The sequence below is a fragment of the Mesitornis unicolor genome, unplaced genomic scaffold (genome assembly GCF_000695765.1).
Source record: "Mesitornis unicolor isolate BGI_N332 unplaced genomic scaffold, ASM69576v1 scaffold44892, whole genome shotgun sequence".
Lineage (NCBI taxonomy): Eukaryota > Metazoa > Chordata > Aves > Mesitornithiformes > Mesitornithidae > Mesitornis > Mesitornis unicolor.
The window spans coordinates 35,739-51,003 of record NW_010172060.1 but is presented as its reverse complement, the minus strand read 5'-3'; the positions used below and the strand labels follow the sequence as shown (position 1 = coordinate 51,003).

The 15,265-nt window shown below is 37.8% G+C and overlaps 1 protein-coding gene across 1 annotated transcript in view; it reads right to left on the bottom strand.

The window, feature by feature from the left end:
* The window catches only part of CPE (carboxypeptidase E), a gene marked incomplete at both ends in the record, with an annotated part of 14,014 nt that extends 872 nt beyond the window's left edge, over window positions 1–13,142 (bottom strand). The window contains 5 exons of the mRNA XM_010180251.1: window positions 1,513–1,652; window positions 8,818–9,000; window positions 9,958–10,075; window positions 11,008–11,175; window positions 12,946–13,142. Of these exons, the coding sequence (XP_010178553.1) occupies window positions 1,513–1,652; window positions 8,818–9,000; window positions 9,958–10,075; window positions 11,008–11,175; window positions 12,946–13,142 (806 nt within the window). The remainder of the gene's footprint in view (window positions 1–1,512; window positions 1,653–8,817; window positions 9,001–9,957; window positions 10,076–11,007; window positions 11,176–12,945) is intronic.
* Between the last annotated feature and the right edge of the window lie 2,123 nt (window positions 13,143–15,265).

Here is a 15,265-nt window from a genome sequence, read left to right as displayed (position 1 = left end):
GAAAGTACTGTGGAGTTCAGTGATTCTGTGGCATTTGAAAAGACTTGTGGATCGCAAATTTTATTCTGAGATTTTGATGTTCCCCTTTACAAACTATATGGTGTATTCAGCTGCTGTAATTTAGTTCACCATATTACTCTAATTTACACTGTGGGGGAAGCTTGACACAGATTGACTTAGAAAAGCAGAAAGTACATATTTGCACTGTCCTCAGCCATCACAGGAGAACTGGAGCACAGAGCTGGATTTCTTATCTGTAAGAGGATAAAAACCAATGCCAGATAGACCATCTGAAGTTCAAGGATAAAGCCAGCAGCTCTGTGGGAACAGAGGAAGTTAGCAAAATAATCTCTTAAACATTAATAATTTTGAAAATGCAGTGACACCATAGTTTTCCATGAGTCAGAGAAAATTAACCCATGTGCAAAGGAGCTGAACAATTTAAGATGGATCCCATAATAAAGGGGTAAAAACCTCCAGGACAGGTTCAGTTTGTTACTTAGCCCACATACAACTTACAAACGGAACAGTGTAACTCAAACACTTCAAATATTCAAATAGTTTCGATTTCTGGCCAATTCTGTATTGTATTGTATAAGTATCTGTTTCTGTATTTCTGCACAAATAGGTTCTTAAAGAAATGAATGTATTAACTGACCAGCCACTAATGATATCAGATGTATCTGTGATCTTTAACTACAATAGCCAATTTTCAGAAATTTGATACTCCCACAGTGCCTGGAACCATCATTTCAGTGCAGTCTGTTACACTGGCATGAAATTATTAAAAAAGAAAAAAACAAAACAAAACTCCAAACAAACAAACAAGAAACCAAACACACACAGAGATCTATTTCAAGAGTATTAACTTGTAACAACCCATTAGCATGAGATTATCTAAACCCGTGACTACAATTTACACTTCGAACCAATTTTTGTATAATTTTTAATGGAATGATCATGTTGACAGCTCTACGTTGACTATCAGCAGCTCATGCAATCTGAGAGCATCAGAATATCTACAAAGCCAGGATCAGAGGTGTGCTCCGACGTTACACTGAGTTGCCAGGCAGTTGCAGTCTCATCCAGCCATCTACGCTCCCTGTGTGTCCAGAGTGATTCATCCCATGTTTGTATGCACACTGCTATCTGTAGAGGGCAATTCATCTCCTCTTAGTATACATATCAGTGCTGGGGGGATGAATTATACTCTGAAAATGTGTATTTATTTTTATTGAGGAAGCCAACAAAAATAATTTAAACTAAGTATATGAAATAGCTTAAGTAAGGTGAAATAAATTCCATACTATAATATCTTTCTTCTTTTCCTCTCTTCCACGCGTTTAGAAAGATCACTCAGGATTTACCCCCTTAAAGACATACAAGAATTATGGAGCATCAACTGAATTAACATGAAATTTCAAATTAGATGTTTACACAGCATTACACAACAGTTTACACAAAGTTTAGAAGTTTCATGTACAATAACTTTGCCATCCTCGTTTTTGTTACCTGCTCAATGTAATTGATAAGGGAGTTCTTGTTGTCCTCCCAGTAGCCCTTCAGAGTTTCTTCAGGTGGGAATTTTTCACAGCTAAGCTCCACTGTGATTTCAAAGCAGTTGCTGCTAAGGTAATTGAAATCCTGCATTCATGCAAGGCCAGAAAAGAGAGTTAGTGATGCATTTTTTTGTTCTGAAGTAAACAGTAAAAGGGACATGTGAGATGCTGGGGCTGTTAAGAAAAGAATAGTTATAAATACAGTTGGTGTGGTTCTATTTAATCAGCTTAATTCTGAAATCAGAGGCATTAAATCAGAGAAACCAACAAGACAATCAATTCCCAAAAACGTTTACTTCACAAGGAAAGTTCAGAAAAGACTTGACACCTGGCCTGTATACTTCTACCTGACATTGTCCGTGGCCTGTACACTCCTACTTGTCACATATTTGGATAGCTGACATGTAAATTACTTTTTTCCTCTTCAGGAACAGAAAATTATTTCTGATTATGGTTAAAATATTTCCTGATGAAAGCAAAAGTTGATCACTTTGTAAACCAAGAATGCAATTAATTATAAAGTGAATGAAACATGACAAAGTGACTTTGAAAAAGAGGTTTATAAAGACTGGTCCAAAATGTGTGGGGGATTTTTCCTGAAAATAAGGAGTTTCAACTTAGTAACATTTTACATGAAAAGCAGGTGTTTGCTAAGGAATATTCTTTGTCAAGCTTTTCAGCATAGATTCAAAATATTTATGATTTCCCACAAAAACAAAAAATAAACAAAACAAACCCAAAACCAAACACCAAACAAAAACAAACTTCCTTTAAACTTCATTTATACAGAAAGGCATATGGGTATTTCCCACCCACTCAGTGCCTCTGCAAAATCAATATTGGATGGCCTTCAATATATTAAGAGAAACATCATTATTAATTAAACTTTAATCATAGGAATTTAAAAATATATATAGTAGCATCATCACTAGGAATAAAAAGTTGATAGGAAAGATGTACTCTTTTACACTTCTGAGCTTCTCCTCTTCCTATGTGGAAATATTGGCTGTGTTCTCAAATCAGTCCATTGACAACCAAAAAGGTTTCCAGTTTTGTAACTGGATCAACCAGCTGGAGAGGGACTGTGGTTGTCCCTGGGAGGGTTATAAATATATTATTTGCAGAAGCTGATGCAGAATTAGTTCTTGCCTTCCAGTCTATCTATCCATCAGTCAGTGGATTCTCAAATAGAGGCCTATAAAGAAAAAAGCTATCAAGCGTTTTGACCATGTCCACAGAGAGTGCCTCAGATACAGCTAATCCATTCAGCCTTTTGTTCTCCCATGACACCTAATGCAGTCTCTTTACTGAAGCACTGGTGTTGTCCAACAGTACAGAAAAGTCCAGAGAACTGATGTCATATCCAAAAAGAAAACCCTGAGGGCAGCAAACAGATTGAGTCAGGTGGGATTTTGCCAACACATTAGGATGAATCTGTTTTCTGCCAACCAGGAAGCATCTCCTAACTACTGATAGGAACAGGGACTTCTCAGATCCCTAAAAAAACCCTTTTTATTTCTAAGCCTTTTTTTTAGATGGCTGAAAAATGAGGACACAGAAGGCTGGGAGCTCTGATGTCCCATCCGGCAGAAAGCAAGATGGATCATTCAGCAGCACACAGCGAGAGAGCAGCAAAGTCATGAGTAAAATCCTGACAGCAGTGCTGACTGCCAGGCAGCTGTTCCAGACACTACATAATGTTGTTTTTCTTGATTTTTGCATTTCTTGCACAAGAAATAAAGAATCCATGAGAAAGAGAACTAGGAGACGAAGGGCATAATTTTACTGTGTAATTTTACTTTAATGCCAACAACTCTTGACCATTACTGCTCCAATTCACAGGAAGTTCCCCCCTGCACCTCCCAAAGCAAGGTGATACTCAGGGATGCCCTAGTTTGTCAAAGACAGAATAAAGAAGCAGTATTATTTTCCAGTTTTGTGCATAATGTCCATATCTTATAGCTTGTTTCCCAGCTCCTGGCCTGGTCTACAGTTTATATGTGTTGCTCCTGAAAAAAAATCAGCTTGCACCACTGAACTGCAGACGATGTTACAAATCTCTGGGACAGAGAACAGGGTGAAGATAGTCTAAATCTAAACTGTTGCATACTGCATCTGTAATCTGGAGAGCATCAGGCTGGCTACATGCAATTTGCACTCTTCACCTGAGTGTTCAATATGGCAATTAGGTGCAATATCCAAGAAATCAATACATTTCAAAAAAATTATTCAACATTGCAGCAACTTTGCTGCCGGTGGTCAAGCTCTGCAACTGCCCTATTCCTTCTTGTTATGCACAGGGCATACATCACATGCATGCACATCACCACACTTCCAAAGCCTTTTCTTTTAACAATGGAGAGCACAAAACTAACTTTTCTGTACTTTAACAGACACCACTTTCTTAAGATCAGAAAGACTTAGCAGACCCTAGATATAACTGAGTTTCCTGCCCTTCACTGCTGACCACAAGTAAGACTTTTCTCTAAAAATGAGCAACACAAACATTCCCTTATTGCACTGCTCTACTGTCCTGAAGGACTACAGTGTCTCTGTGTTACTGCACACATAAGTAAGCTTAGAATGCAGGAGAAAATTAATTTCTTCAGCTTTAAAGAAAGAAACAGAGAAACAAAGAAAGCTGAGGGCAGGGTGCACCCCTGGCATCCAGGCATCAGAATTACTTAGACTTTGAACTACAAGCTACAGCACTAAGCTAGTTCAGATTCTACACATATAAGGACAGTAACTTTTAGCAGGACAGGATGAACTTCAGTCTTGTGCATAATGGGGAGAACATGTGCCTCCTACATGTGTTGTATAAAATCCTAGAAAAAATTACCTAACATTGTTTCCAAGACTGGTAAAATGAAAGATAATTCAAGCTAGGAATTAACTGAGTGCAAAGAGTGATTTAAGAGCATCTGAAAATAAAGACACTTAAACAATAGCCTAGAAGTGCGGGAATTTAAGCTGCTTTGAAATGCTATTTTTGTAGTGACATGAACCTGATTAGACTCAGGTGACTCTATAATGACAGAACAAGCAGAACAGGCATGTTGCTAGCTAGTAATTAATTACTATCTGTTACTCTCATTTATATTTCTAAATAGATACTTCATGTTAAAAAGTACATTAAAAAAACATTAGTGATTTTGAAAAGTTACGCACTCAACAGCTAAGGAAATGCCAAAATTAAAGCTGTCTGTGCAAATTTAATTTGAGTTGTGCATAAGTGAAATCATTAATTACATGCTGCTAGGGAGAAGACCAGTGTTAAAAACAGCATGGATTTTATGTACAGCCTTGTTTTCCCCAGGGTCTGATGACTAAAAGGGCCTTTCCTGAACACAGAATGACCCCATTGCATTTGCTTGCTGCTCTCTGAAAAACATACAAAGATCAACTAATTACAGATGACAACTAATACAAAACAAGTGTAACAGGCATCACAGTCTCAGATTTAGCACAAAGATGCTATTGGGGGAGCTATCTTCTCTGTGCACCTGCTCCACAGAGGAAAGTAACTACTAAGCAGGTAAAGCTGAAAAACACCTCAGAGCATTAAGAGACAGCAGCAAGCATCAAATATTTCTGTACATCATTGGCTCTCTCCAGGCTAAAACCTGAATGGAGAACTGCAACCTTGCATGAGGTTGGTGAGGAAATCCTGAGGTTTGGCAAAAGGGAAGGCCAGAACATGAATGCATTGGAGGGTTCATCCTTATTTCCACTGTGAGACAAGGGCTGCTACCAGATGTTTCTGCCACCAGACATTCAGCCTTTCTACTGAAGCAACCCAGGAATTCAGAAAAACATATGCAAGAACAACCCATACTCACATGAGAGCACCACCCATATATGACCCCTACATACTGAGGAATCAATGAAGACTGCTGCTGGCCCACCATGCAGTGCTGTCTTTTACAGAAGGTAGACGTTCCCATGGGTGGATGATACATGCAAAGAAATCAATGCCACAGAACTGGAGGCACCATAATAAGCTCTGTAGGGCAACAGCAACTCTAGTAATTTATTGCAATGAAAAAATCATCCCTTCCTAGCTCAGAGCTCTTGGTCTGATGAGGTACAGTCAAAAGCAGCATCTAGGAGACCATAGCCTCTCTCAAGCTCAGCCATGCACTCCTTTCTTCACCAAACACAAGCCCTGTATCCACTCTCACCTATTCTCTATTCCCAGTTACATTGCTCTAGTTTTCCTCATTCTCTACAAACTTGAGGCAAATTCTCTTTGATACTGCCTCCCTTCAACCCAGGGAGATCCCACAGGGAGGCAAGCCTAACCTGTAGATGCCCACAGGACACTGTGCTACTCTCATGTCCCCTCACAGCACCCAGAACAGCCCACAGCAACCCAAAGGTGCAAAGGCAGAGAAGCACCACCTTAGCTTCGAACCGGAGCAGGTACCAATGGAGACAAGGTCTTCAGAGAGTTTCTCTTGATAAATCTAAACTCTGATAAGGATATACAATGAAATACTTTTCCTAAAGCAGTATAAATGGCTTTTGAACAGCTTATACCACTACTAACTGAGCGTGTTATCATATGAATAGCAAAAGGTCACTGATAGAACCAATAATGTAATAGCCCCATTTTCCAGACTAAAGCTTCCAAGAAAATTTTCACTTGAACTAAGCAAAGTTTAATTATTTTCCTTAGTACTAGACACAGAAACAACAGAACTGTTTTCAATAAATTATTTTTAGTTGGGTCTTTTGTTGTTTTCACAGAATCACAGAATATTAGGAGTTGGAAGGGACCTCGAAAGATCATCCAGTCCAACCCCCCTGCCAGAGCAGGATCACCTAGACCAGGTCACACAGGAACGCATCCAGGCGGGTTTTGAATGTCACCAGAGAAGGAGACTCCATAACCTCTCTGGACAGCCTGTTCCAGTGCTCTGTCACCCTCACAGTAAAAAAGTTTTTCCTCATGTTCAGGTTGAACGTCCTATGCTCCAGCTTGCTCCCATTGCCCCTTGTCCTGTCATTGGCTGTCGCTGAGAAGAGCCTGGCTCCTTCCTCCTGACACTCGCCCTTTACAAATTTATAAACATGAATGAGGTCACCCCTCAGTCTCCTCCAAGCTAAAGAGAGCCAGCTCCCTCAGCCACTCCTCATAAAGGAGATGCTCCACTCCCTCCATCATCTTTGCGGCTCTGTGCTGGACTCTTTCAAGCAGTTCCCTGTCCTTCTTGAACTGAGGGGCCCAGAACTGAACACAATATTCCAGATAAGGTCTCACCAGGGCAGAGTAGAGGGGAAGGAGAACTTCTCTCGCCCTACTAACCACACCCCTTCTAATACACCCCAGGATGCCATTGGCCTTCTTGGCCACAAGGGCACATTGCTGGTTTTGCTGTTTTTTTAAGTCACCTCATGGCAAACATTACCATGGAGATTTCATTCAAAAGTCACAGCTTGCCACCTGGAAAAAAAAACAAACAACCCAACAGATTCATGCTCTATGGTCCAAAGCATATTATCATACCTTTAATTTTTATTAGCTGTAGCATATTAGGACAATAGATCCTGGTTAGAAGTAGAATTACTGTCTACTAACTTCTGTACGAATACATGAGAAAAAGAAAAGGCCCACTTGGGGAAATTGCAGTCTAACTTTAAAGAAGATCCAAAAGGAGGAAAGCATTCTAACTTTCCAACTAGTTTTTTCCAATGGAAAAATGTGTCTTTGGCATGTGCAGTTCAGTCAGAATCAAAGCATTTCATCAAAACAGTGAACAGACTGTTTTTTACAGCATTTTCCTAAGGAAAAAGAAGCTGAAGTTAAATATGTCCATGTTTTCATAGTTAATATTTCATTAAGATAATTTTTGGACTGAACTGAAACAAAATTTAACTATTAAACCTCTCAATGTGTTCTTTATATTAATTTTTTTCCAAATTATGCAAAGTCTGTTTTGTCAAGAGTGTTTTAATGATTCCAATTCAAAGTCTATGGAAAGCTTCACACAAAGGGAAATTTTAGCTTTTCAGTTATATTGAGAAATGTTGACATTTTACCTTACACTCAGTCCCTGTAGTACCACAGCAGAGGAAGCATGCTGCTCCTGTGAAGACTGGGAATAACAACTCAAAGTTTAAGTAGGTGATAGCTGGCTGTGTGAGCACTACCAGTTGCTGTTCTGCTTCTAATTTCTTCACACTAGCTCAATCATTTTCCTCTTCCAGTACCCACTCCTGCAACAGCAGCAGAGTCAGGCTACCACCTAAGCCAGCCTAATGCTTTGAGAGTTTCCTGCTCATTCACTCAGAGACTATAATTGAGTATTAAGAGAAAAGCAAACAATAAAATTGGTATATGTGTTCAAAGTTATCTGATACAAATCAACAAAGCCAAAGCACAGGCAAATCACTCCAATGAAAGCTGAGTTTCTAAGCCTAGAAACCCCCAGCTCAGTTTTCACTCTGAGGTTCTGTCCAAGTTTAGCAGACACAGAAGACTGATTAAAGATTTAGACATCTCAGCACCTGCTTTGGCTGAATATACAAAGAAAATGACATATCAAAATTCTTGAAAAAAAGGAATGAAATGTCTCATTTAAGGCTACTCTTCCAGACTGCTCCTGGAAATTAGCATTTAAGTGACCATAACAGCTCTGCTGTTCCTCCTAGCACAGAAGGCCCTAACAAAGTCTAGGAGAACACTACCTGGCCAGGAATCAGGCTTTAATAAAGCCAGGAAGTATGGAGATGCAAGTATCTTCAAGGCTGGATTTTGTTCCCATGGAAATCAAAGGCCTAACTCCCACTGTCAATAACATTGCAAAATCAGGCCTCTCCACTTCTTTCAAGGCTGGATGCTTTCATCATTGAGGTTAAAATGAACAGTCAGTAGCCTGCTCTCTCTCATTGGAGTTTGTTAGGGGATTTTTTTTACTCTTTTTTTTTTTCTAAAAAAGAAAAAAAAGCCTTAAGTTCTCAAGACAGCATAGCAACCACTCACCCACAGTAGAACTATTAAATTTGCAATGACCTGAACCTTGACTGAAGAAAGACTGTACAAAACACAGTTAAAGAGGAATATTTTAAATACGGATCACAATGAGGTTTATGGGATTTTATAGAAGTACTGTTGTGGGTGATAGTCTTTGATTCAGCCTTAACCAGACCAAAATTTGTGGATAACTTGGTATTCCAGACTGTAATTAAACCAGTAAAAACACAAGCTTAAAATAACCAGCAATGACACTGAACCCCATGCAGTGGAGCTCACCTCCTGGGACACTGTACCAGGCACCACCATTAGTTGTTCCATCCACAAAGCTGCTGTCATCATCATTTTTACGACACGGTGGTCTATTTGGATCAGACATAGTAGGATTAAAAGAAGAATAGCTGCGAGCCAGGCTTTGAAAAATAGCATCATCAGGGCATGAGCTGTATTCATGAGCACTGCCTAAGAAGGAAAAAAAAAGTCCAGGAAAAAGGATTATTAAAAGGGAAGTCATACTGACTGGGCTCACAACCTAGATTACCAGCACTGCACAGCACAACTGTGCCTGGAAATTCCGTGTACATGGGTAAGAGTCCTACAGCATCACAAACTAATATAATGTTATCTTAAAAACATTAGCATTTCCCCAATATTTCATCAATTACCTCTACCAGGCTGCCCCATTAAGGTGGCTATTCATATCAGTCTTAATATTTATGAAAATATTAATTTCAAAGTGCACCACAAAATCTAAGCTACACATAGTAAACAGAGAAAGGTCTCTCCCTAAAGGGGTTTACAGTATGATATTAAAAGGATTTGTAATTAAACTGGGAGCAAGTAGATTGAAGGAAGACAATCACAAACAATACCATCATCTCATGACCATTTCATGCATGCTCACATTCCCTAGCAGCAGGAAAAAAAACAAACTAATATTGCTGTGTGCTAAATTATAACATCTTTGCCACAATGTGATCCTTTTTATATGGCACCAATACTAAGAACGTGAAAACAATTATAGTTGTTTTTATAGCACACTACTGCTTTCAGAAGTTCATTTTTTAAAGGTGCAAGTAGAGAAACCTTAGATGATACAAGGCAGCCTAGGCACATCTCTCTTGCCTCAGTTAACCGGGTACAAACAGCTCCAGCTAATTTAAGTCATAAGTTGCCTTGATTAAAATATCTGAAGGACCATGATTCCCTCAGGTATTACATCATTTTTGTGATGTAAACCTACTGAAACAATCTATCTTAAAAACATGGTCATACAGTGACCAGCTTTAAATATGATTAAAATAAGTCATTACAATACCATGTTTACATGTTTACAAAAGTGGATCTTAAGTAGCAGTGAAGTAAGTATAGCATGTAATTTGTATCTCCTACTATTTAATGTTAACTCATACTACCTACCACTCCGAGTCTCATCATAAGGATAATTTGCAACGAGGTCTCCTCCATGAAGATTGGCAGAGAGCACAAAGGGAATATCCATAATCCAGTGAATGACACCTTTCGTTTCAGGAGCCAGCTACATGAAAATAGTATCACCAGCAGTTACAAACTGATAATTCAATGTAGAAACTACTGAATTACATATACTGGGCTTAATTATTATTGCATATACAGTGGAAGCCATTTAAATGAACAGTAATTTTATTTTGGCTTCAGAGAGCACTGGATCACTCCTTTACATCAGAATCAACCTAAATAGATTAATGTAAGTCTAAAACTGGTGTAAATTACTTCAGAATAGGATCACAGATAAAGCAATCTCAATATTTCACTTCCTCCTATTAAGGCTAAAAGTCTATCAAGTTTTAAACCAAGGAAAAGAAACTAATTCAAAATAAATCTTGGTAGAATTTTCTGCACTGAAAGTAAAATTACTTCATTTAATATTTAAATTTGAAGACAGAATAGGACTATTAAGGCTACAACCCTATGGGACTCACAACGCTATTTGCATACACCAAAACCTCCTGTGAGAGTAAACACAAGATGATGAAAAAACCCTCCAGATATATGCTTGTATATTTAAGGCTTAAACTTAAACAAAAATGCATGTGTTATATGTGAGACTACCTATCTAGGCAGCAAAGTAATTAAGCACAATACACAAGTGAATTTCTGGCAATGGTAAAAATGCAGAATATCTGCAAGAATAGCTTCAAACCAAGTTAGGAGGCTACACAATCCCTGGCCTTAAAAATAAAACATCTTTTGAGTGAGGAATTGTCTAAGGATTAAGCAATATGGATCAAAAGGGCTTACTAGAGCAAGCCATTTTGAGAAAAACTTTAAGAATCATCAGACAGATAAATTTAACAATGTGAACAAAATATTTAGAAGAACGTGAATCAGAAAGGCCATACACACAGCTCTTGGCGGATGCTGCATACCTGCTTGCATAAAAGAGAAGAGATGGGCATGGAGGTGACCCGATATTCAGCCCATACTTACCTTGGGATTCTGGTCCACAGCTTTTTTCAAGTTTTTCAGCAGATGGTTGTTTGGGCCACCTTCTTTCTCATTAACATAGACTATTCTATCAAGATCAGGGAAATTTCGGTTTAGATCTATCCCTTGGGCGTTACTTCGACCAACAAACCAGTCTTTAAGTTCACCAGGCTGAATGAGCAAAGTAAAGGGAGATTATTAGATTCAGGGTTACATATCAAGCTTTACATGGGTATATTAAGCCATGCAAGTTAAAAATTATGGTTTACTTCTCATGTTCTTGAGAATAAGGAGGGCTCACATGGGAGCAAAACTTCAGAAGCACCAAGACCTGAGTCACTCCTGTTTCTTCCTAGAGCTCTACAGGAACAAAACGAGACTTGGAGAAGAGGATCATTCTCATAGTGGCAGATCTGGACTAAGGATGGACAAAATTACAAACAACATCATATTTTCTAGCGTCTGCTGAGTTCTTCTCCAAGACTCGGCTTTTCCCTGTTGCCTCATGCTCAAGCTCACAAATTACAGACCTTATTTTAGTGAGCCTCAGAACAGCTGTAGATTTACCAGCCAGCTGCAAGGAATGTTTCCATTTGTTTCAAAGTTCCTCTCCGTGGCTTCAATGTAAAGAAAGACCTTAACTTTTATTTACCTAAGATTTTATATTCTTACAGTGTCTGTCAGCTTCATTCACTGCAATAGTGACACTGAAGGAAGATGCAGTCAGAATTTCTGCAAAAATCTTTTCTTTAAGCTGATTCCCTGAAATAGGTTTTGTGTTGCATTAAGGAAATGCCTTCAGAACACAAAATTTTCCCTAGCTTGTCTCGGTAAACTTTCAGTACTCTGTAAAGTAGGTTTAGTTTTATTACTGGTTTTAATCTTAAGGTATATTGAATCTATTGTCACACTGCATACAGGATCAAGATACTTCTGAATTAGAATAATAGCGACACTAAAGCAAATTGTATTATAAATCATATATAATTTGTAAGGCAATTCCGTAAAAGCAAGTTTACTTTGACTGATTGTTACAGAATCTCTACTGAGAGAGATTTCAAACAAGTGAAATACTGCTTCAATTTGAGGACAGCTTCTGCTTCATTGCCACGAGAGGGAGACATACGACCAAATATGGTTTAAAAGAGTTCTGAGGTGTTTTTAAAGACTTCATGAAAATCAGTTTAATAAAGACTTTAATAAGGTTTGACTTATTTGATCATAAATAAATAGTCGTATAAAAAGTCAACATTTCCATATTAATTTTAAAAATAAATACACCTTGTCAAACAAGAAAATTCTTATTTTTGTTTAGAACATAATACACACCAGAAGCTGTATATAACATTGTCTTATCCGGCCTCTATTTGCTAAGTATGCATTAACACATTACATGTTCTTCGACTGAGTTGTCATTCTAAAATACATGCTAAATTTTCTTGACTTGCTCAAAGTACCTCATGCCTGAAATTCAGACGTGAAGTTTTCGTATTAAAAAGATGGCTCACAAAGTTTGCTTGTGAATGTGAGTAATTCACATACGTGCATTTACATGAGAATATTCTTAAAGGAGACATCAATCTTCCTTTCTCTACTATTTTTGAAACATCACATACTACTGGAAGTTACTTGTTTAGGAAGCAGTTCCTTCAGTGAACTCAGAAGAAAGATCATATCAACTATAAACATAATTATATTTAAAAATACAGTAAACTCACAAAAGAAATGGCTATTTGTTGAAAACACAAGAATAAAATCCTCTTTGTTAAACAGAACAAGCCTACTGTACTATTAGGAAATACTTAAGTTATGCTGTTCCATTAAACAATCAACCCCCCCCAAGAGAAAATGTATCTGTAAAAATGCTAGTCTAAGTCTCGTTATGATCCTCAGGTTGATATAGACATTGATAACTATTCGTACACATGTAGCCATACAAACCTGGGATGCTGCCTTCTCAAAGCCATCCGGGTTCAAAGACGGCATGATATGGATACGTGTGCTATGGATCAAGTTGATAATAGTTTCATTTCCTTTCTGGTATTCATTACACAAGTACTGAGCCAAGAAGATGAGCAACTCCCTTCCGACAGCTTCATTTCCATGCATATTCCCAACGTATTTAAATTCCGGCTCTCCTGCAAGAAAAAAGAAGAACATGTCTCAGAACAACACAAAAATCATGCATGGACTGCATCACACAGCACACTGGAGATGTGGGTATCACTGTTACCACAACTGGTCACAGTATCCCCTGGAAGCTACAAGCCTCCTACAGAAAAGTGGATTTAAGTTTTTTCTAAACTCTGGCTAAAAAAATGGTAATTCATTCAGGGGTCTGCCAAAGGCAGAGAAAGAATGCCAGAGGGCAACAGACAATGCTAAAATAAATGCTATGCACAGCCATTAATATTCCTACTGTTGAGATCTAATTTATACCTCAATACTACAGAAGAGTGTCTTGATTAGGTAGTTTTTAAATATACAAACTGACACTAACAGAGCTTCTTATCTTTAATGTTCTCTCCAAGATTACGCTAAGCTTATCACACTACTTATGCATTAAACTGCAATTCTTCTACCAAAGCATTGCCAGTGAACAGTTGTTGATATCTGCGATCTGAAAAACCTTATTCAACAGTTGCTTTGGATAGTCAGCTCAGACTTTATGAAGCAAGTGCAATAACCTAACTCATGAAATGAAACATTCCCATTTAACATGTTATACATTTAATACATATTATAAGTTGAATATTATATATGAAAATACAATATATATGCTAAATAATATTGAATATATATGCAATGTTTATGCACATATTTAATGTTGATGTAATGTATAATATTGAATATATATTCTATATATTCAATATATAAATAAGCAGTCCAATAGTCCCAGTGCTCATTAGACGTTCTCATGACCCTATACACCCTTGTGTGTAGAAAAACACACAAGATAGGTCTGATAGAGCTGTGAAGGCTGTATCTTTCAAAAGGTTACATTTTGAGCCCTAATTCCAGAGGGGCTTTAGTATAATGTAAATATCTGAATCAGATTAAAAGGATTGTCCTGGAACTAAAATGAAGAATATGCTGTTTTCTAGATTGAAGCTGTTTCTCCTTACCCTTTTAAAAAAGCAGTTTTACTATTGTAAAAGCTTTAATCAAACACTCTGCTGATTATATGTTCTGAATAGTCTTTGAACACACTTTAAAATAGCCTTTAGGACTATCACAGGGGCAAATTCAAGCCAGGAAGAATGTTACACAAATAAGACCTAAATAATTGCTAATCAAGCACACAACCATATCTGCTTACGACTCTTCAGTCTGTACTTGTTAATCTTAATCCAGTGATAAGATGCTAGGAGGCAAAGGGCTATTAATACCATGACTTCTTCCCTTCCAGCTAGGATGTTTTTGTACATATGGACTTGTCCCTGGAATTTTTTGCCAGATAGGTTAAAAAGTTTTCCAGTTTCAGTGAAATAGCTTCATTTTATCTGATACACATAATGTCATTATTGTGACTGAAACCCTCCATTTCCTCTTTTGGCATTGAGCTCCTATTTACTGTTTTTTAATCTATTAATATCAGGGAATGCAAAAGGTCTAATAATCAAACCCATGCAATCAACTCAATCCTGCTAAAACAGGTGGATACTCTTTAATAAAATAACCAGCACTGCACATCAAATATAGTCTCATAATTAGAATACTCATGAATATGTATATTGGCATGTTACTTACCAGAAAAGGGCTTCACAAGCTAATGCACCAATCTGTTACTGCAGAAATTATGAACATAGTTACATTTTGCATTCATGGTTTTCTATAGGACACCATTAAGGAAGCCTGAAGGAGAAATAGTTTCTCTTGATTCTCAGCCCTGTGCATTAATCACCTGGCTTTCTATCTTGAATTTTACAGGCCTGGCTCAAATGAAGAAATAAAGACATATGTTTCCCATACTGTACTGCTTGGCCCTCCCCCCAGAGAATCATTGTTTAGAAAGGTTTGTCAAAACCTACAGTGAACCAAGAGTACAGTCTCATCTACAGAGTATCTTCAGCAGTAATGACCTATCTCAAATGAACATTAAAAGCTTACAGGAGTTCTGGAAGAGGTAAAGAGAGACACTGCAAATAGGGAAAGTTTGTTCTATGTAAAGCAGTTGAAGAGATCAGCCCCATTTTCCTTACAAAGAGTAATACAGGACAGTCAAGCACACTGGCCATTGTAGCATGGAGGAATTGGTCTG